Source organism: Nicotiana tomentosiformis, chromosome 5 (assembly GCF_000390325.3).
Source record: "Nicotiana tomentosiformis chromosome 5, ASM39032v3, whole genome shotgun sequence".
NCBI lineage: Eukaryota > Viridiplantae > Streptophyta > Magnoliopsida > Solanales > Solanaceae > Nicotiana > Nicotiana tomentosiformis.
The window spans coordinates 137,916,553-137,938,567 of record NC_090816.1 but is presented as its reverse complement, the minus strand read 5'-3'; the positions used below and the strand labels follow the sequence as shown (position 1 = coordinate 137,938,567).

The 22,015-nt window shown below is 36.7% G+C and overlaps 2 protein-coding genes across 2 annotated transcripts; one reads left to right on the top strand and one right to left on the bottom strand.

Moving 5' to 3' along the window:
• The first annotated feature begins 11,158 nt into the window (after positions 1–11,158).
• Positions 11,159–13,575, top strand: LOC104088752 (pentatricopeptide repeat-containing protein At4g16390, chloroplastic). The gene has a single exon (XM_070175438.1). The coding sequence runs from the start codon at positions 11,213–11,215 to the stop codon at positions 13,277–13,279; it is 2,067 nt and encodes a 688-aa protein (XP_070031539.1). The 5' UTR covers positions 11,159–11,212; the 3' UTR covers positions 13,280–13,575.
• A 2,662-nt stretch (positions 13,576–16,237) lies between these two features.
• LOC104088751 (microtubule-associated protein 70-5-like) lies at positions 16,238–21,555 on the bottom strand. The gene is made up of 11 exons (XM_009593488.4): positions 21,243–21,555; positions 19,933–20,018; positions 19,088–19,153; positions 18,808–18,978; positions 18,372–18,542; positions 18,113–18,268; positions 17,871–18,017; positions 17,706–17,777; positions 17,046–17,621; positions 16,574–16,716; positions 16,238–16,483 (listed from the first exon to the last, which is right to left on the bottom strand). The coding sequence occupies exons 1-11, from the start codon at positions 21,331–21,333 to the stop codon at positions 16,459–16,461; spliced, it is 1,704 nt and encodes a 567-aa protein (XP_009591783.1). The 5' UTR covers positions 21,334–21,555; the 3' UTR covers positions 16,238–16,458.
• Positions 21,556–22,015: the final 460 nt, after the last annotated feature.

Below are 22,015 nucleotides of genomic sequence, written 5' to 3'. Positions count from 1 at the left end.
AGCCAAAGGGTTCGTCAGACCGAGCGTATCGCCTTGGGGTACACCGGTATTATTTGTGAAGAAAAAGGATGGAACAATGCAGATGTGTATTGATTATCGCCAATTGAACAAAGTCACTATTAAGAACAAGTACCCGTTGTTGCGTAATAATGATCTATTTGACCAGTTGCAGGGTGTTAGGGTATTCTCTAAGATCGACTTGAGGTCGGGGTACCATCAGTTGAAGATTCGGGATTCGGATGTTCCGAAGAGTGCTTTCCGGACTAGATATGGTCATTATGAGTTTCTAGTGATGTCCTTCGGTTTAACTAACGCCCCGGCAGCATTTATGGATCTGATGGATAGGGTATTCATGCCATATATTGATTCGTTTTTCATTGTCTTCATTGATGACATTTTGATCTACTCACGCAGTAAGGAGGGGCATGAACAACATATGAAAGTAGTGCTTCAGACGTTGTGGGAACAAAAGCTATATGCTAAGTTCTCTAAATGTGAGTTTTAGCCAGAGTCTGTAGCATTTTGGGGGCGAGGGCATTAAAGTTGATCCCAAAAAGATTGAGGCAGTTCAAAATTGGCATCGTCCCACTTCGGTGACTGAAATCAGGAGTTTTCTGGGTTTAGCAGGTTATTATCGCCGATTCGTGGAAGGTTTTTCATCTATTGCAGCACCTTTGACCAAATTAACCCAGAAGGGTGCTCCGTTACGATGGTCCAATGATTTTGATATGAGCTTTCAGAAGCTCAAGACAGCATTGACTACAGCACCGGTGTTAGTGTTGCCTTCCGATTTGGGGATGTATACAGTGTATTGTGACACTTCACGCGTTGACTTGGGTTGTGTATTGATACAGGAAGGGCTAGTTATTGCATATGCTTCACGTCATCTGAAGCCCCACGAGAAAAATTATCCGGTACATGATTTGGAGTTAGCTGCGATTGTTCACGCTCTTAAGATTTGGAGGTATTATCTTTATGGGATGTCTTGTGAAGTTTACAAAGATCATCGCAGTTTGCAGCATTTGTTCAAGCAGAGGGACCTAAATTTGAGGCAGCGCAGATGGCTGGAATTGCTAAAAGATTATGATATTACTATCCTATATCATCCGGACAAAGCAAATATGGTTGCAGACGCCTTGAGTAGAAAGGCTGAGAGTATGGGTAGTTTGGCTTTCATTTCAGCAGAGGAGAGGCCATTAGCTTTGGATATTCAGTCCTTGGCCAACTGATTTGTGCGGCTGGATATTTCAGAGCCCAGCCGAGTTCTTGCATGTGTTGTAGCTCAGTCTTCACTATTTGAGAAGATCAAGGCTCACCAGTATGATGATCCACACTTAATGGTTCTTCGAGAAATGGTACTACGTGGTGGTGCCAAGGAAGTTACTATTGGAGCAGATGGTGTTCTGCGACTCTGGGATCGTCTATGTGTTCCTAATATGGATGGACTGAAGAAAAAGATCCTAGAAGAGGCACACAATTCTCGGTATTCTATTCATCCAGGTGCTACAAAGATGTATCGTGACTTGAGGCAGCATTATTGGTGGCGACGAATGAAAAAGGACATAGTTGAGTATGTAGCTAGGTGTCTAAATTGCCAGCAAGTTAAATATGAGCACCAGAGGCCAGGTGGCCTACTTCAGCAGGAGACTATACCAGAGTGGAAATGGGAACGCATCACTATGGACTTTGTAGTCGGGTTGCTGTGGACCTTGCGGAAGTTTGATGCAGTTTGGGTCATTATCGACAGGTTGGCCAAGTCGGTACACTTTATTCCTGTTGTGACTACGTATACTTCAAAGAGGTTGGCCCAGATATATATTCAGGAGATAGTTCAGTTGCACGATGTGCCAATTTCTATCATATCAGATAGAGGCCCTCAGTTTACTTCACATTTCTGGAGAGCAGTACAGAGTGAATTGGGGACCCGTGTAGAGCTCAGCACAACCTTTCATTCGTAGACCGACGGGTAGTCAGAGCGGATAATTCAGATTTTGGAGGATATGCTCAGGGCATGTGTGATTGACTTTGGAGGTCAGTGGGATCATTTCTTGCCTTTGGCCGAGTTTTCTTATAATAATAGTTACCAATCCAGCATCGAGATGGCTCCATTTGAGGCTTTATATGGTCGGCGATGTCGTTCGCCCATCAGATGATTTGAGCCCGGTGAGGCTAAGTTATATGGTACTGATTTGGTGAAGGATGCCTTGGAAAAAGTAAATTTGATTCAGGAGCGACTTTGTACAGCGAAGTCCAGACATAAGAGTTACGTAGATCAGAAAGCGCGTGATTTATCATTTATGATGGGTGAAAAAGTTCTCTTGAAAGTTTCACCGATGAATGGAATCGTGAGATTTGGGAAAAGGGAAAAATTGAGCCCAAGGTTTATAGGCCCATTTGAGGTGTTGAGACGATTTGGGGAGGTTGCTTATGAGCTTGCATTACCTCCTAATCTATCAGGAGATCATCCGGTTTTCCATGTATCTATGCTCCGGAAGTATCATGCCGACCTATCACATGTGCTAAACTTCAGCACAGTTCAACTAGATAATAGTTTGGACTATGAAGAAGAACCAATTGCCATTGTTGATAAACATGTTTTCCAGTTGAGGTCCAAGAGGATTTCTACAGTAAAAGTCCAGTGAAAGGGCCAACCAGTCGAGGAAGTGACTTGAGAGGCCGAGGAAAACATGCAGAGCAGATATCCACACTTATTCAGCACTCCAGGTACGATTCTAAACTCATTCGAGGACGAACGTTTGTTTAAAAGGTGGAGAATGTAATGACCCAACCGGTCATTTTGACTTTTAGAACCCCGTTCCCTAAAATAAAACTTTTTGTATGTACTTTTAATGATTTATAACTTGCGGGGATGGTTGGTTCGAGATTTGGAAGTGTTTGGATTGAAATCGGAACACTTGGTTCCTTAAGTTAGCTTTAAAAGGCCATGTTTGACTTCGGTCAATATTTTGAGAAAAACGACCCCGGAATAGAATTTTGACGATTCCAACAGCTCCGTATGGTAATTTTGGACTTAGGAGCGTGTTCGAAATTTTATTTGAAAGTCCGTAGTTAAATTAGGCTTGAAATAGCTAAAATAGGAATTTAAGTTTTGAAGTTTGACCGGGGAGTTGACTTTTTAGTATCGGAGTCGGAATCGAGTTCTGAAAATTTTCTTAGCTCCGTTATGTCATTTATGACTTGTGTGCAAAATTTGAGGTGAATCGGATTTGATTTGATAGGTTTCGACATCGAATGTAGAAGTTGAAAATTTTAAGTTTCATTAAGCTTGAATTGGAGTATAATTCATGGTTTTAGCGTCGTTTTATGTGATTTGAGGTTTTAAATAAGTTCAGATGGTTAACGGATCAAAAGTTGGACTTAAAACAGCTGCTGTAATTTTTCCTTTCTGCTGGAAATTCTAGGTTGTGATCAAGCCCAAGATCGAGGCCCAAGATCAAGGCCCAGGATCGAGACCCAAGATCCAGGCCATGATCGAGGGTCATGATTGAAGGCAGGGCTCGAGGGTCATGATCGAAGGCCCATGCTCGAGAGCCATGATCGAAGACAAAGGCTCAAGGGCCATAATCGAAGCCACGATCGAGGCCATGATCTAGGCCGAGGATCGAGGTCATGATCGAAGACCCAAGCTCGAGGGCCATGATCGAACCACGATCGAGGCCGAGGATCGAGGTCATGATCGAGGGCTGCCTGGGCAGAGTTATAAAGGAGGGCATTCGTCCCATTCGCCATTTTTAACAAATTGGAGCTTGAGCAGAGGCGATTTTTGATAGATTTTGAAGGAAAAGACATTGGGGTAAGTGATTCTAACTCGGCTTTGGTCAATATACACGAATATATCATTGTTTTCACCATTTAATTAGTGTTTTGAGATTGAAATTTGAAATTTTTTTAGAAATCTCATAGAAACGAATTTTTGAGATTTCGGTATCGATTCGGAGTCGGATTTGAGTGAAACTGGTATGGTTGGACTCGTAATTGAATGGGTTGTCGGATTTCATAACTTTTGCCAGATTCCGAGACGTGGGCCCCAAGAACGAATTTTTTATTAATTTCGGAATTTTTATTAAAAATGTAGTATTTTCTTATGAAATTGATTCTCTAATTTTTGGTGACTGTATCGAATTATTTTTGGTTAGATTCGAGCCATTCAGAGTTGAATAATCGAGGAAAGGGTCTACTAGTAGATTAAATTGTAGCAAGACAAGGTAAGTCTCTTGTCTAATCTTGTGATGGAAAAATTACCCCATAGGTAATAAAAGTAATAATTGTTGCTAATTATGGGGGCTACGTACGCACGAGGTGACAAAAGTCCGTGCGTAGCTACTATTAATGCTAAAGTCCGGGTAGTTTAGAACTCAAAGCATGAATTACTTGTGTAAATTGTATTCTTTGTTTAATTAATATATATATATATTGTGAATTGTTAGATAAAAATATTAAAGGATGGAAATCGCATATACTTGATTTTCTGTTTTAATTAATTAATTGTTAAAAGAAATTGTTCTTCCTCCCGAATTTATTTTATAATAAATATACTCTCTTTCCGGAGGTACATAAGAAAATGTCCTCCTTTCTTGTGGAGCGGGCCGAAAGCCTCGGCAGGATGGATGCATCTATGGATCGCGCTGCACGTCCCTCGGCAGTGTAAACGACACTCTAGATCGGGTCGTACGACCTCGGCAGAAATCGTGCCTAAATAATAATTACACGATACTTTGATAGTTTATTGCAGCTTGTAAAGCTAATTGATAAATTGAAAATTTATTGAAATTGAAGGAATTTAATTATTTCTGCTGGTTAAAGAAAAATTATTGTAAATTCTATGAACCATGTTGATCTAGATATTCCTATTTTTATTTTATTTATTATTATTGACTCTTAGTGAGTGTCAAGTCGGCCATTTCGTCTCTACCACTTCGAGATTAGGCTTGATACTTACTGGGTACACGTTATTTACGTACTCATGCTATACTTGCTGTATTTTTTGTGCAGGATCTGAGGCAGGTACTAGTGGAAGACCTATCATCGCACATCCACGTTATCCAGAGGCGTAGTGGTGAGCTGCCTTTCTGAGCCGTTCTGAAGCTACCAGTGCCTCTTCTTGTATTTTTATTCTGTCTATTTTTATTTCAGACAGTATTTGGAGTTTTGTATAATCTACTAGATGCTCATACACTTGTGACACCAGGTCTTGGCACACACATTGGTAGAATTTGGAACGGTATTATTTTCTTGGATTTAAGTTAATCGGTATCTTTTCTAATTTCTTAATATTGCTAGTAAAATAATAAATTTCTTAAAAAATTATTCTGAAAATAATTGATATATATTTAATTTATTTGTTGGCTTGCCTAGCTGTAGTGTTGGGGGTCATTACGGCCTATAGGTGAAATTGGGTTGTAACATCCTTGAAGCATAAAATGACATTTTATTAAACTTAAAATATTTATAATTTCCATTTTGTAGCTTGAGTCATGAAAGTGACAATTTGAATATCACTAAATTTAAATTCTAACTTATTATGAAATATAACTCAAAGTAACAATATAGAACAAGAAAAAATAAGCTAAGATATATAGAGAGAAAGAGAGGAGAGATTCTTATTTCTTCTTCAATTCTGTGTATTTTACTATCTATTATAAGGCCTTTATATAGGCATGAAAAGTGAAGAATCACTATTGCAAAATATGTCATTGAACATGTCATTAAGCATTTGAGAGGAAGATCATGGAGGAGGTTATGGAGTTACACTCATAACTCCATAATTATTAGAGTATTGGGAGTTATAGAGATAATGGAGAAGAGTAGACATCCACCATAATTTAATTTTCTTATAACACTCCCCCTTAGATGTCCATAGATAATGTGCCTCGTTAAAGCTTTATTGGGAAAAACCCTATGGGAAAAAAGAAATTTCAGTGAAGGAAAAAGAGTACACATGTTTAGAAATACGCCTTTTGGTTGCCTTGTTAAAAACCTTGCAAGAAAAACCCCGTGGGACAAAACCTTGTAAGGAAAAAAGAGCACAACACGTATTAACTCCCGCTGATGAGAGCATCAATTCACATCCATGAGTCTTCACATCCCAATCTTATACACTAGTTTCTTGAATGTTGACGTCGGTTGAGATTTGGTGAACAAATCAGCCATATTATTACTTGAACGAATCTGTTGCACATTGATATCACCATTCTTTTGAAGATCATGTGTGAAAAAAAACTTTGGTGAAATGTGCATTGTCCTATCTCCTTTTATGAATCCTCCCTTCAATTAGGCTATGCATGTTGTATTGTCTTCATACAAAATTATGGGTAGTTTATCACATTTCAAATCACATTTGTCTCGAATAAGATGTATTATAGACCTCAACCATACACATTCTCGACTTGCTTCATGAATAGCAATTATCTCAGCATGATTAGATGAAGAAGCCACGATTGCTTGTTTAGTCGATAGCCAAATTATGGCAGTGCCTCCACATGTAAACATATAGCATGTTTGAGATCGAGCCTTGTGTGGGTCAGATAAATACCCAGCATCGGCATAACTAACAAGATCGGGATTGCAATCATTGCCATAAAATAAGCTCATATAGGTAGTCCCTTTTAGATACCGTAATATGTGCTTGATTCCATTCCAATGTCTCATTGTAGGAGCAGAGCTATATCTTGATAAGACATTAACTGAAAAAGTTATGTCAAACCTTATAGTGTTAGCAAGATACATTAGCGCACCAATTGCACTAAGATATGGTACTTCAGGACCAAGAAGCTCATCATTATTTTATGAGGTCGGAATTGATCTTTATTTATATCGAGTGATCTCACAACCATCGGGGTACTCAATGGATGTGCTTTATATATCCATATAGAATCACTTTAAAATCTTTTTATGTCAAATTCTTTCTTTAAACAGTCTACTGCTTTAGGAAGCTCCCCAGGAGTTCCAATGATATTTAAATTAACATACACGACGATTATAATAAATTCAGATCCTTTTATAAGGACAAATAGAATCATTCTTGTACCATTCTTTCAACAGGTACTTACTCAGGCGATTATACCACATGCGCCCTGATTGTTTCAATCAGTATAAGGATTTTTTAAGCTTTATTTAATATATTTTTTGAAAACCTTAGTATGCTTCAGAACAATTTAAATCCTTCAATGATATCCATTATACGCATATTAAGTTTTTCATATATTGCCAGATTAAAACCTGAAATGATTATATCCACCACAGGAGAACATGTCTCTATATAACCAATGCCAGAATATTTATACAAGTCGTGTTTATGTCTATCGACTTGAATTTTTTTTTTCCGCACAAGAACACATTTATACCTCCAGTGGCTTTATACTTTTAGGTGTTGGGACTATCCGTCCAACTTCATATTTTCCTCAATTTTCGTTAAGTATTTTTTATTTGGCCAATAATTTATCTGTCCAAATTTCATGACAGATTTGAGCTCAAAATCCTCGTCAACATTAATAATATTGAGCGCTACATTATATTAACAATATCGTCGACGATCATTTTATGTCGATTCTATTATTACCCAATAAAGACATAACTTATTGAGATATCTTTATCTCATTATTTTCAGGTACCCGAGCCTCTCCCATGATGTCTTATGAAATGTTATGTCGTGGTATTCTTCTAGACCACTTGCCTCCTTATTATGACCATTTTGAACATTTGCTCCTCTCATTCTTCAAGGAGCTTTAACTTTGGAACCAATTAATCTATTACCCTTTATGCGTGCCATAAAATCTGTCCATCAGGGATGTTATTCTATTTGGAGCATTAGCAGCTGAAATATGACGTTTAGCTTTGGGTCAGCAAATACGTCTAGCAATAATTTGTAAATGAATTATCACTTGAACTTCAAGTTCATATTTTCTTGTACAAGGATCTATATATATTCATAATAATTCATTTCACGTATCACTTTTTCAGCTGCCCATTTTCTCTCCCATAATGTTGGAATCACCAACACATATTCCCAACCTTCTTTGGAGACCCATCTTTGCATTGTGGTGGAATAATTAAATCATATAGCACATTCATATTTCTAGATTGAAACTACTTGATTTCTGACCCTGAACCAATATGATAGGGAGAACATATCATAACTTGGCTAGATGCGTACAAGTGCTGATGTATATTAAATAATACATCACATACCAAATTTCATTTTGGGAGTTCTGTTCTCATAACCAATGGTTTAGCTATAATTGGAGGCATATAATTTTTTTTGCTAAATCAACTTAGATTTAAACCAGCATTATCAAGATAAATTATCATAATTTATATTTTGGAACTGTGCTCTAATAATTTGAGCAAGCAACCTTGCAAAATTCAAACTGCAAGTTGATAACAAATGCACATGTGACCATAGAATAGATGCATCTATTAAAATCATATAATAGTAAACGGTCCACATGGAATGTGACTGTGCCCATATATTTATCACCTTTTATTCGTTCCAGAAATCAAGGGATTCAATCCCAACCTTAACTGGTATATCATGAGAATAAGAGGCATAAGAGAATTCTTGAAGAATATTTTATTTCTTCAATATATGCCAATGTGAATTTTTAATTAATTTTCGCATCATAATTGAACCGGGATGACCAACCGGTCATGCCAACTAATATTTGTTTTAGTAGACCTCTAGTTTACTTGTGGCTTGTGATTGCATCATCATGCTTATACTTGTGTAGTACAAATAGAAGCAAAGTCAGGTAACCTTTCATATTTACCCGATATGATTATAGTAATATAAAGATATTCAATCTTCTTTCCATTTATAGTCTCAATATGCCAACCACTTTGGCTAATACATTTGAAACTCAAAATGTTTCTTTTGAGACTTACTACAATATCAATGTTATGAACAATTTAATTCATCCGGGTAGTAACAAATTAGTTCTTCCGGAGCTCTTAATTGATCTTTTACTACAAGATCTTTTATCACACCATCCATATAGTGAATGTTTCTTTCACGGAAAAAAATCATATCATAATAAATTGTCATGGTCAAAATCATCATAAGCAAAATTATTTCTTGCTTTAATTTTGCCTTTAATAACTTTTATAAGGCATGGCAAAATATTTTTGGTGTATCACATGTACGCGACCAATGTCATATTCATGTAACCACACAATAATATTCATTACCTTTCTTTCTCTCAAACCTCCTTAAAGGTGAGTTGTAGTATGTATCAGTTATGCATTGCACATCTTTATTCATTACTTTTATCACATATTGCTACATTCACCTTCAAGAATGAGTCTGCATTCTCAATGCTTATCACAAGTCACATTCTCTTCAAAGAATGGAGAATAACTATCGCAACGTGCTTTATAAAATTTTCATACCAATTTGATGGTAAATATTTCCTTCACCCTTTGAAGGATTACTTTGAGAACCCTTATTGTTCTCCTTTTATAGTTACCATAGTGATGACAATTATTATTTTGTCTCTTGCTATGCCCTCATACATTCATACAGTCATGGAAAATTATTTTGTCTTCTTTCAGACTCATCATATATTGTTACCACATTTGCTTCACTGAATGGAGCGTATCAAGTAGGACATGCTTCATAATTTTTCATCAAAAGCACATTATTTGCCTCAATCATCATTATGGTGCATTGGTACTCAAACCCAATGCCTTACTCAAAAGGCATGTTAGGCCATAATATGTTGGAACTCAAATTCAATATCTTTTCATCAACATAATGTGTTGGAACTTGAACCCACCATCTTTCTCTCAATCTTGGGCATAATAGACCAAAATTTACTAGGACTCGCACTCGAGACTTTAAAATATTATCATGTATGATGGTCATAAATTTCTTAAAATTTTGTAATGGTAATGACATCACACGTCACAAGACTTAATTATGGAAAGCATCGCCGGTGGACAAATTCATACTAAAGCTTTGTGGAAGGCTTGTACAGACCTCAAGAAGGCCAAACACTTTAATTTATATATTACCACACAAGTCCTCTACCGCATCCTTCAATCCAAAAGCTCAAAACAGATTTTCCTACTTCCCTGCATAACTCGGAATATTAAATTGGAGAGCTTATAAGAAAAGAATAAATAACAAATCACTAAGCACCCCGAAAATAAAGGAAAACTTATATTTCCTTGATTTCACAGGTAAAAGAAAGCAAGACACCATATTCCAACTAGAGAAACTTAAACCAAAATTACTGTCTAAAAACAACTATATTGCTGGGCTCCCACATATAAAATATGTCATAGTAGAATTTGAATAGATACAAAATAATTATAGTGAAGTACACGCATATCTCATGTAAGCACTCCAATCGGTTAGCACTAATAGAAAATAAAGATTAGTAAACTTTGTAGCACAACTGAAAATCATAGCTTCTCAAGTTTCACTACTTGTCACACGTAGTTCCTATTTACATCTAATGACGTGTTAATCATAAGCATTAAACAAAAACTTTACATGATGTACCAACACAGAAAACTTCATGCATCAACAAGTACACATATTGCTCACAATTTAATGCAAAGGTGAAAAGTTTAGAAAGGGTGAAGAATGTATCTGTGCACTAGAAAGTTTCTCGCTGGTGCATTCTTTAGACCTTTATAACTAATTTGTTTAGAGACTCGTACTAATAATGTGTTATGAAATATAACTCAAAGTAACAATATAGAACAAGAAAAAACAAACTAAGATATATAGGGAGAAAGAGATGAGAGATTCTTATTTCTTCTTCAATTATGTGTATTTTTCTATCTATTATAAGACCTTTATATGTGCATGAAAAGTGAAGAATCACTATTGCAAAATATATAAACATGTCATTAAGCATTTGAGAGGAAGATCACATAGGAGGTTATGGAGTTATACTCATAACTCCATAATTATTAGAGTATTGAAAGTTATAGAGATAATGAAGAAGAGTAGACATTCACCGTAATTTAATTTTCTTATAACATAACCATAATACTTGTTTGAGCTCATTCGCTCTAACCTTAGGTGAATAATACATACTCTAAAAGTTTGAGGGGTAAAATTTCTACAAACCTAAACCGTAAGGGACCAATAAGTAATTCATCGTTTTTATCAAATGGATCTAACCAGGAGTTGATAAGACGGCAAAGCAAGGCTTGCTCCTTCTCTTCTACAGCTCAAAGAAAAATGGCGTCTACTCCAAGCTCTACACTATTATCTCCTCTCTACGAATCCAACACCTTCTGCAACTTCACTTCTCTCCAAAAACTCAGCTTTCCCCTCAACAACAAGCTTCTTCACTCGAAATCTGTTACCTTAACAACAACCCATGTCTCATTACAAGAACAATCCGACATTTCAAATCCCACTAATCCCCGAAAAACCGCATCTTCCTCAAAAAGTAGCTACATCTGGGTCAATCCCCAAAGCCCCAAAGCTTCTCAGTTGAGGCAAAAATCTTACGATTCCAGGTATGCTTCCTTAGTGAAAATGGCTGAGTCTTTGGATTCTTGTAATCCTGTAGAGGAAGATATTTTTAACGTTTTAGCTGCTTTGGGTGATAAAGTAGTAGAACAAGATGCTGTGGTGATTTTGAATAACATGTCTAATGCTGAAACTGCATTGTTAGTTTTGAAATACTTTCAACAAAGGTTGAAATTGAGCAAAGAGGTGATTATTTATAACGTGACATTGAAAGTTTTGAGGAAAAGTAAGGATTTGGACAGAGCAGAGAAGTTGTTTGATGAAATGCTTCAAAGAGGGGTGAAGCCTGATAATGTAACTTTCTCTACCATTATTAGTTGTGCTAGGCAGTGCAATTTGCCTGAAAAAGCTATTGAATGGTTCGAAAAGTTGCCTTCTTTTGGGTGTGAACCCGATGATGTGACTTACTCTGTGATGATTGATTCGTATGGTAAGGCTGGTAATGTAGATATGGCATTGAATTTGTATGATCGTGCGAGAACAGAGAAGTGGCGTATAGATGCTGTGACGTTTGCTACACTGATTAGGATTTATGGGGCTGCTGGAAATTTTGATGGGTGCTTGAATGTGTACGAGGAAATGAAAGCGCTTGGTGTGAGGCCTAATATGGCTGTGTATAACAGTTTGTTGGATGCTATGGGAAGAGCTAAGAGGCCATGGCAGGCGAAGAACATTTATGCGGACATGATAAGCAATGGGTTCCAACCAAGTTGGGGTACCTATGCTTCCCTCATTCGGGCCTATGGTAGGGCTCGTTATAGTGAAGATGCTCTTAAGATCTATAGAGAAGTGAAGGAGAAGGGATTGGAGCTGAGTGTGGTGCTATATAATACTCTTCTGGCAATGTGTGCTGATGTGGGGCTTACAGATGAGGCTGTTAACATTTTTGAGGAGATGAAAGCCTCAGGGACTTGCCAACCTGACAGTTGGACGTACTCTTCTCTAATCACCATAAACTCTTGTAGTGGGAAGGTCTCAGAGGCGGAGACCACATTGAACGAGATGATGGAAGCAGGGTTTGATCCAAATATCTTTGTCCTGACCTCACTCATCCAGTGTTATGGAAAAGCAGGTCGGACAGATGATGTTGTAAGAACGTTTGATAGACTGTCAGATTTGGGATTATCTCCAGATGAGCGCTTTACTGGTTGTCTTCTTAATGTGTTGACGCAAACACCAAAGGAAGATCTTCATAAGCTGACTGTCTGCCTTGAGAAGGCAAATCCGAAGCTTGGTTATGTGGTGAAACTCCTGGTGGATGAAGAGGCTGTTGAAGAAGGGATTTTTAAGAAACATGCTGCTGAAATTTTGGATTGTGTAACTACTGATGTCCGGAAAGCTTACTGCAACTGTTTGATTGACATCTGCGTCAACCTTAATCAGTTGGAGAGAGCTTGTGAGTTGTTAGATATTGGGCTAACCCTCAACATCTATGCAGATATTCAATCTCGAACTGCAACTCAATGGTCTTTACAGTTGAAGAGCCTCTCTCTTGGGGCAGCTTTAACAGCATTACACATCTGGATGAATGATTTGAACAAAGCGCTTGAAAATGGGGAAGAGTTCCCGTCACTGCTTGGAATCAACACAGGACATGGAAAACATAAATATTCTGAGAAAGGTCTGGCAGGAGTATTTGAGTCGCACCTTAAAGAATTGAACGCTCCATTCCATGAGGCACCAGACAAGGCCGGGTGGTTTTTGACTACAAAAGTTGCAGCTATATCATGGTTGGAGTCTAGACGTGCTCAAGAGGTGGTTGCTGCTTAGCAATGGGTGGAGTCGACGATTATTTTGTCACTCTTACTTTGATCAAGGATCTGTAACCGGGCAGGTTTCTTGTTCTCTGGCCTTGATGATTCTTGTGCTACAGAGGTTTTGTACTCTTACATCTGAAAGGTACCTTCCGTAGATTATTCATTATTTAGGATAGCTCTTGGAGTTTTGAATTTTGAGTCCTTTAGCTTTCCTATAAGGATTCTAGTGTATCTCTTGCAATCAGCAATAGAAAAAGAATTGAGGAAAAATGAATGAGATATCACATTAATATTTGGCTTCTACCATAACATCTGGTCATATCTTGCATAGGACAACACTAAACTAAACTGATGGAAAACTTGGAAGATGTTTTCTGTGGCATAAGTTACTGTTTTATTCATACATGAGTAGTTGATACCAATTTACTATTTTCATTTTACTGGAGCAAAGATAACTAGCTTTTTTGTATTAAAAAAACAGCGCGGCAAATATCTTTTCTTAATATGACTGAGTTAAATTTGTTGACAAGGATGTCTATTATCTAATACACAGATATCCATCCATGAGTTGTGATGACATAAATTTTTCTTTGCTTTCCCAAAGGAACCTTTCTTGCATTTCAGTCAACTGAGAAGAGCCTTTAAAAGTAAAATCCTATTTTGCATCCTGGTTTCCTATAATAAGCATTGTTTTTACCCATGCGCATATTTCTTGAAGTTAATACCAATAGTTCAATTACACAAGAAACTTAGTTTCAGAGATAAAAATGAGCATACTCGTTGTACATTGTACAACGACGGGCACTGCTGATTAAATACTTGCAAACAAAAATGGGCATTAACCCAAGTGACTAAATTTGAGATTAGCGTCAAGCTGTTCAGTTTTGCTGATAGCTTTGTTTTTTGGGGAGAGAAAATGTGACATGGATTTGATCAATCCATGCTTTGAGGCAGCATTGACTACTCTGGTTACAACCAAAATCAAGAAAAGCATATCCATGTATCCTCTTTCCACCTCTCAGAGCTCTCCCTCTAACAGCTCAAGGACCCCTTTATCTTCGTCCTGCCACCCCTGTATTATTATCCAATCTATCCTCCTCAGTCCTCACTCACGTCTTTCCTCTTTCCGAGCTGATCCTATCACCTACCCTTTCTCCACAGCATGATCTGCCATTTTCGTTACATTTGTTGTTCATGCTTCCCTTCTTATAATTTTCTCAAATCCTTCTCATTGTTGGTTAACCTATTCTCAGATTCTGATAAACCATGTCTCAGTTGACCTCACTTTGCCTCATCTTGAGAATATCATTTTCATGTCTTCAACATTGCTGAGGAATAGCTTGATATGCTCCTATCAGCAAACCAAGACGACAAGCACTGGGTCAAGAAATTCAGGTTTATTTGTCCTCACCAAATGTGCACTACAGATGTGAAACTTGAGGGAAGTGAACTTTGTGGAAATATGTAAAGGCCGGCCACTATCTGTATCTGGATATTCGACTTCATTTGGTAAATGCTATTTCGGTTTCCCTCTAACTGGCTTAGTTAGCTATGATGTTGGGGAGACGTCTCAATATATACGTTGTCAAAATGTAGTGAAAACTATGAGTTCATTGTTGTGTAATTTTCCTCCTCCTTTTCATCTGACTTTCTTCCTCATCGGGAAGTTAACTTACTAAAGCAAGAAATCAGGTCATATTTACTTAGGCTCAAGCTCATGAACTTGATCCTTCTTTTTTCCACTTGTGTACATCTTCTCAATATGACCAGCCTAATTTTCTCTGCTAATAAAATCATAAGTAGTTTTTCATCAGGCTTAAGAGCAAGGAAGTCTCGACTCCCCGATCCCCCAGGATGAGAGATGAACCTTAGAATGCAAGTATCCAAAACATTGACATTGTTAGCCTTTTCACCGTCTAAGGCGCCGACGTTAAGAAGTTGACTGTTTACGGGGCCTTATCGGATGCAATGTATAGTGAATGATGAACCCCTCTGACTTTCTGAATGAATTAACAATTAATTGTCTATGAATTTCAACCTCCGACGGTGCCTTAAAGTAGTCTTGATGATTTAAATGATTGGAGTGCTTTGACTTCCAGGTAATAATTTAATCTTTCTTGTTCCTTAAACTAATTAATAATGCAGGGTGCTGCAAATTGTAAAATGCTCTAACATTGCTTTTAGACGAAAAAGGAAGTTCTTGAATATGGCCTGCACGTTTCTTTGTCTAGGACGTGGTTCATATTATAGCAGCTCTCTCTATAAATATAGAGCTATTCTTTGTCCTAATATTAATAATGGGGAACTGCATTAATATACTAGTATTATCTCCATCTCTGAAGAAAGAAAAATCTCTGAGTTCTGAGGAAGAATATGAAGTGCTAGAGAAAACCATTTGCTCTCAGCATACGCAGAAGCTGAGATATGCCGAGCTTTATTATCTCGTTTCGCAATACTATTCCAGTAATGGTGATAGTTGCAAGAGCCAGAAAGTCAAGATTGTATTGACAAAGAAGCAGCTAGAAATCCTTGTGAATAATGTTAAGGATCTCCAATCTGGGAAAACTCGTGGTCGATCCTTTAGGGGAAGAAAAAGAAGTAAGAAATGGAGACCATCTTTAGATACAATTCCAGAGTTGTAGAGTGTTATTAGAGCAAGATGATAGAAGCTAGCTCCATCTCTTTACCATTTTGTGTAGGAGAAAAACCAGCACAACTTTCCCCCATTTCTAACATTGTACATGCAGAAAGAACATTAAATTTTGGGAGAGAGACCTCAAGAAGGGTGGCCATTTTTACTTGCCACCCCTGAGTTTAATTATCAGGGCTATAACATACAAATATTCAATTTCTCCTTTTGTTATTTTACTTCTATTATAGGCCCAAATTTAGGATACGTAAATACATGTTTTCCACTTTCCAGTATGGCTGATGAAATTTTCGAATAGTTACAGCATATAAAAGAAAGGTATAGAGCAAACCGAATTAACTTCCAGTATACTTATTGAATTCCAACCACGTAGAATGGTAGAAAGGTAAAGAAAGAAAAGAGAAAGTAGGAAAGAATCACCCTCCAAAATGTAACTAAGTCAGTTCCTCACTTTACAAATTAATTGGAACTTTATTCCTGCAGCTACTCACTCAATTGCAATTTGTATATATATACAAGTATAATCTGCTTAATCTTTTTCTTCAAGATGCTTTGACCCCAATGGAGCTGCGGAACAGCATATGAAGTAATTAATATACTGGATCAGTGATTTGATCTCTGCATAGAAAAAGTAAAAAGAAGAGAGGAAATGGAGACCTTGTTAATGAGTTTCTGCTTCTTGTATTGTCATCTGGCTTTGTTGATACTGAATCTTTCTCTCTTATAGCTGCTTCTCTCTTCATTTTCCTACATTCAACTTCTATGGCTTTGTTTAATGTCTCAATCTTCTTCATTAGTATCTGGAAACCCCATTAAGGAAAATTATAATTAGTAAAAAGGGCAGCCCGGTGCACTAAGCTCCTGCTATGCGCGGGGTCCGGGAAAGGGCCGGACCACAAGGGTCTATTGTCCGCAGCCTTACCCTGCATTTCTGCAAGAGGCTGTTTCCACAGCTCGAACCCGTGACCTCCTGGTCACATGGCAACAACTTTACCAGTTACGATAAGATTCCCCTTCTAAAATTTTAATTAGTAGTAAACAAAAATTGAAAGGAACAGTGATACTTCTGTCAAGGAGTTCATGGTGTAAAGGACAAGAAAATATTGTTTATGGTAATACTTTACTTCACCTTGATTTCTTCATCTTTAGCATTCAAAGCAGACTCTTTTGTCTCACAAAACTTCCTTAAACATAGTACCTCTTTCTGAAGCCTATCGTATAAAAATCCTGATACCATATCGTTATCATTGCTCTCGCTGCTTCCACTGTTCTTATTATTCTCTATTTCTTCACCAGCCCTATTCTTGATTTTCTGTGTTTCTGTCATTTCCTTGCTATATATATGCCCATTAAAATTTTCTCTGAGTTCTCCATTTTCCTTTTCAGCACTGTTAACAACCTTATTTCGAGAAGCCCATAGGCTCTTCTTCAGGAAGCTATCTCCAAAGGCTTCCTTGTTGAATTTCCTTGTTTCTATAGAAGCATAATATTTTATTTTCTCCAAACTTTGCTGCTCAGAAGTTTTGTTGATGGTAGACGCCCTTGGTTGAGATGTTGATCGCTTTTTCAGTCCAGCATTGCTTGACAAAATACTAAACAAATGGTCAGTCTTTCGAGTTTTTAGGGATCCATTAGGAATGGCAGAGACACTGGCTGTTGGCTTTAGGCCATCTTCTAAAGTCTTGAGCCTCAATTTCAGCTTGTCCTATAGGCAAATATTTAAAAGATGAGAGAATACATAAGTATAATATCAAGAATCTTTGTGGTATATGTACAAACAAAAGCTCACCTTGATTTGTGCTTCAGCCTTTGCAGTTCTTTCTGATATGGTGAGTTTGTCTCTTAGTCGTTGCATCTCTGCCTACAATACAAATGTGCAAAATTTACTTAAAGAAATCTTAGTAATTAGTTAATTCTTATTTACTTGCAGTTATTAGTATACTGCTCTAGTGACCTGCAACAGCCTTCTCTCTTCTAGCCACTGTTTTACAGGCATAACTTTGTCATTCTCATCTTTCCACTCGTTTGCCACGACACTTGCTACTCTGTTTGCTGAAATCTTGAGTCGTGCTAGTTCCCTTTCCAATGTCCTCTTCTCCTCCTACGAGTTCATGAAAAGCTCCAATCAGTCGATCAAGAATATTATTAATTAAGTTTGTAGACTTTGGCTTGTTTCTAGGTGTGGTTTCTTTTTACTTGTAGTTCAGAGATTTGTCGTTGACAGTCGCGAATCTTGTTAGCAGCTGCTCCTCCAGCAAGAATAGCCTCCTCAAGCTCTTTAATAGTTTGAGTAAGCTTTTCGACTTCTAAAATCTTTTGACGATTCGACTTGTCAAGTATCTTGTGTTCCTCCTGTAAATGAGGATAGTAATTCAAGTTGTGCTATCTATCTACTAATCTGCAATTAAATAATATAGTACAGTAAGTTGTTATATTCTGGTTTTGTAACTCATGCCTGGCAGATTTCAATTTGTCTTCTCAGCTCAAAGTTCTGATTCTGAACCTCTTCAACTATTAATGCTCGTTCAAGTGCACTTTTTAGTATCCTTTCTGCTTCAATTAATGCTGCTTCTTTTGACTTAGTATGTCTTTCCAAAGCCCTTATATCCTCTTGTAATGCTGCAATCTGAAGAAAAGAAAAACACACAAAATAGAACAAAAAAGAAACATGTGGAATGAAATTTTAGCGGGCAACCGGTGCACAAAGCATCCAACGTTCATGGAGGGTACGGGGAAGGGCCGCACCCCAAGGAGGTGTGATGTAGGCAGTTTACCCTGATGCAAGCATCAGTGGCTGATTTCATGGCTCGAACCCGTAACATATAGTTCACATAGAGACAACTTGACCGTTGCTCCAAAGTTTTAGCATTTCAATATATGTATATACATACCTCATACTTATACATCTTAATCTCTGCTTCAAGAGGAGCAACAATGGACTCAATAGGAGGCGAGTCGTCGTCCTTCTGGTCTGCATACACTCTTCTAAGAGTTGCTTCAGCAGCATATTGTGCAGCTAGAGCTTCTTTCTTCTCATTACTGAGATTCTTGATATCAAGATTCTGCATTATTTGGTGATCAACACCAAAAAAACTTAGGACCTTTTTTTTAGTATATAAACTAAATGGTTGCTTTCTAAGTCAGACTAAACAAAGAGATTAAATGACAAACCTTTTGTTCAAGAAGGTTTTCGTTGATTTTCAGTTTTTCTTCCAGTCTTTGAACTTTACTACCAAGCTGTAAAAAATGGAATTGGATTGTCAAGTAAATTATGGTAAGCTCAAGGATAACAAGTAAATGTGCAGTTTCATATTTGTACAAGTCTTCATCCTTATACACTTTAATCTTCTTTTATTAACTTTGTATCTGTAGAACTTCATATTTATATTTGTCATAAGCTAATCTTTAGGCAACTAATTAGATTGTACACCATATTTAGGATTGTAGCATCCTTCATCTTGAAAGTAGGACGAGCAAGATTCTGATACTGAATCTAGCTAGATGACTTGAAATTTTAGAAAGTAGATTCTATAAACTCTTTGGTATACTAACGCTCCCGTCAATTTTGAACTTTTTATTTTATCCTTAAAAACGTACTTTTAGAGTAACATAAATGTCGTCGCATATATAAAACTATAAGTTTTACAAGTCCTTTTTCTCTTAAACTCTGTGCATAGTCAAATCTCACCCAGTGACAAAGCCGGGAATTTTATTGAGGAATGCCAAAATATAAAGAAATAAATATACGAAAAAGCAAATGAGATTCAATATATAGTATATATACATAAAAATAAATTTTTGATACAACTACACAGTGTAATTTTTCGACGAAATAATGTCGGTTGACACCCTCTTAGCCTACGGAGGTTCCGCCCCTGATCCAACCATATAATTTGAAAGGGATAATTTTTTATTTAACAGAGTAATGGAAAGCCAAGCCAAATTAGCAATTATCCTTAGCCCACAAATAGAAAGAAAGTTGATTATTTTTTTGTCAAAATTGGTGAAGGTAGTACCTCTTCAAGTGCCATGTCTTTGAGGACATCTGTTGTTTTCAATGCCTTTATTTCACTTTGAGCTGCTCCAAGTTCTCTCTTCTTCTCTGGAAATTTTCAGAGCAAGATTACTTGAAAGTAATTCAATAAATTGGAATTTTGAATGTTTTTTTTGGTTTCCCGCCCGGTGTCCGGTATCTGTATTCGGGTCCGATTAAATATGAATTCTCGCCAGAAAGTCCTACATTGAGGGGTTGCCTAACAAAGGCGACTCCATACCCAAGACTCAACCCGAGACATCTGGTTAAGGATGAAGAATAATTATGACTCCACCACAACCGTGGTTAGTGGAATTTTGAATGTTTCTAAAATGTAATGCATCACAAATGTTGTCTCTTTAAGCTACAAAAAGAACAGTTGCTAAAAATGAAAATACTTCAGCTGAAATCCAAGCTTTTCAGAGAGCCACTCAAATCAATTACATGAAAATGAAAGGTTACCTAAGAATGTTGCAACTAAATTAAAAAACATATATTCTCTTTGTCTAAGAATGTTTACAACAACATATATTTTCCGTTACGGTATCTCACCGCACCGATTCCCATAAACATGCTGATTTTGTCTCGACTTGTCCAAGAAATAACCTAAGAGAAATTCATAGCTCTAACTATAGCTTTGCATATAAAATACCTCACCTCTTGAGCTTCTTTAAAGAATTTCCTTCCTCCCAAAATAAATGTCACAAAATATTCTTAAATTCTACTAAAAGAAATACTAAAAAGCACATTTTTAAGCACTAAAAGTATTTCTATAACATTTATAGAACTTTGGTAAAAATTAAATAAGTATAGTTATATTATTGAAACGATAATAGATCGAGTAGTATATCCATACTCCAAAAAAACGAAGGAAAAAGAAACTCGCAGGTTTTCCTTTGTTTCGTAAGAAAAGAGAAGAAGAATGAGAGAAGGTCAAGACATGCACGTACATTGGTTGTAATTAACAAAACAATGAGATAAGTTTGTTCCAAACATTCTTAAGTAGAAGCAAACACCATTAAAACAAAACATATAGCTAGCTAACCAAAATACTCATCAATGCAAATTCAAGAAACGATATGAACTTGTTCTACAACAACAATAAACCCAGTGTAATCCCACAAGTGGGGTCTAGGAAGGGTAATGTGTACGCAGACCTTACCTCTACAACAAGGTAGAGAAACTATTTTTGATAGACCCTCGACTCAAGGACATCAACTTTGGCAATTAAAAAAAAAACAAGTGAAAAACTAAAAATAAGGGTTTTGGGGGTGAGGAATTAAGGAAGAGAACCTTTGAGTTGGTTGTGCAAACTATTAAGTTCAAAGATAACAGGATCAAGAAAATGTTCTTCTCCACCACCAACTTCATCAAACCCTGCCATTTTTTCTTGTTAACTTTTCTGTCTTTATTCTAATATAGCTTCTTGCTATTGCAAAGGAACACAAATTACTAAAGAAGAAGGCCAAAGAGAATATTAACAAGTGGTGAATAATATGGGACTACTTTGTATAAAATGTAGTAGAATATGAGAAGGGTCCATTACTTATAAGGAAATTTGGCCGCAAAGAGTGGATTTAAGAAGAGGACTTCGTTTGCTATATATGAAGCAAACTCTAGTAAATATAACAATATATATAAGAGCCGGCTCAGCCGGCTTAGCCTTTCTCTAGATTCAGTAATTTTTTGTTTTGTTTTTAAATTTTTAACTCTGATATATTCCAACGAATTTCTTCTCTTTTAACACCTCCATCACCTTAAAAATATTCAATAGACCGATTCTTAACGTTTCTATTATTAAAATTTTATGGTTTAGTTATGACATATATTGGTGAAGATTGTCTTTTAAAGAAACAAAAAGAAAAAAAGAAAAGAAATGGAGATAGCTAGGTGGCATTTTATTAAATAGTCAAAGTATAATGAGAAAGACAAATGGTAGCTAGATAACAAAAGTTAAGTTCTCCTACCCTTATATGGAGAATCTGCTTTGTGAAGCTTTCCTTAATCAGCAGAGAAGTAGTAGGTGAATAATAATAATAATAATAATAATCAACTAATAATAATGT

Coding starts and splice junctions, on each gene's coding strand:
- LOC104088752 (XM_070175438.1), top strand. CDS start 11,213: ATGGCGTCTACTCCAAGCTCTACACTATTATCTCCTCTCTACGAATCC.
- LOC104088751 (XM_009593488.4), bottom strand. CDS start 21,333: ATGGCAGGGTTTGATGAAGTTGGTGGTGGAGAAGAACATTTTCTTGAT. Junction 19,154..19,932: donor AAGACATGGCACTTGAAGAG/GTACTACCTTCA, acceptor CATTTTTTACAG/CTTGGTAGTAAAGTTCAAAG. Junction 18,018..18,112: donor GACAAATCTCTGAACTACAA/GTAAAAAGAAAC, acceptor ATGAACTCGTAG/GAGGAGAAGAGGACATTGGA.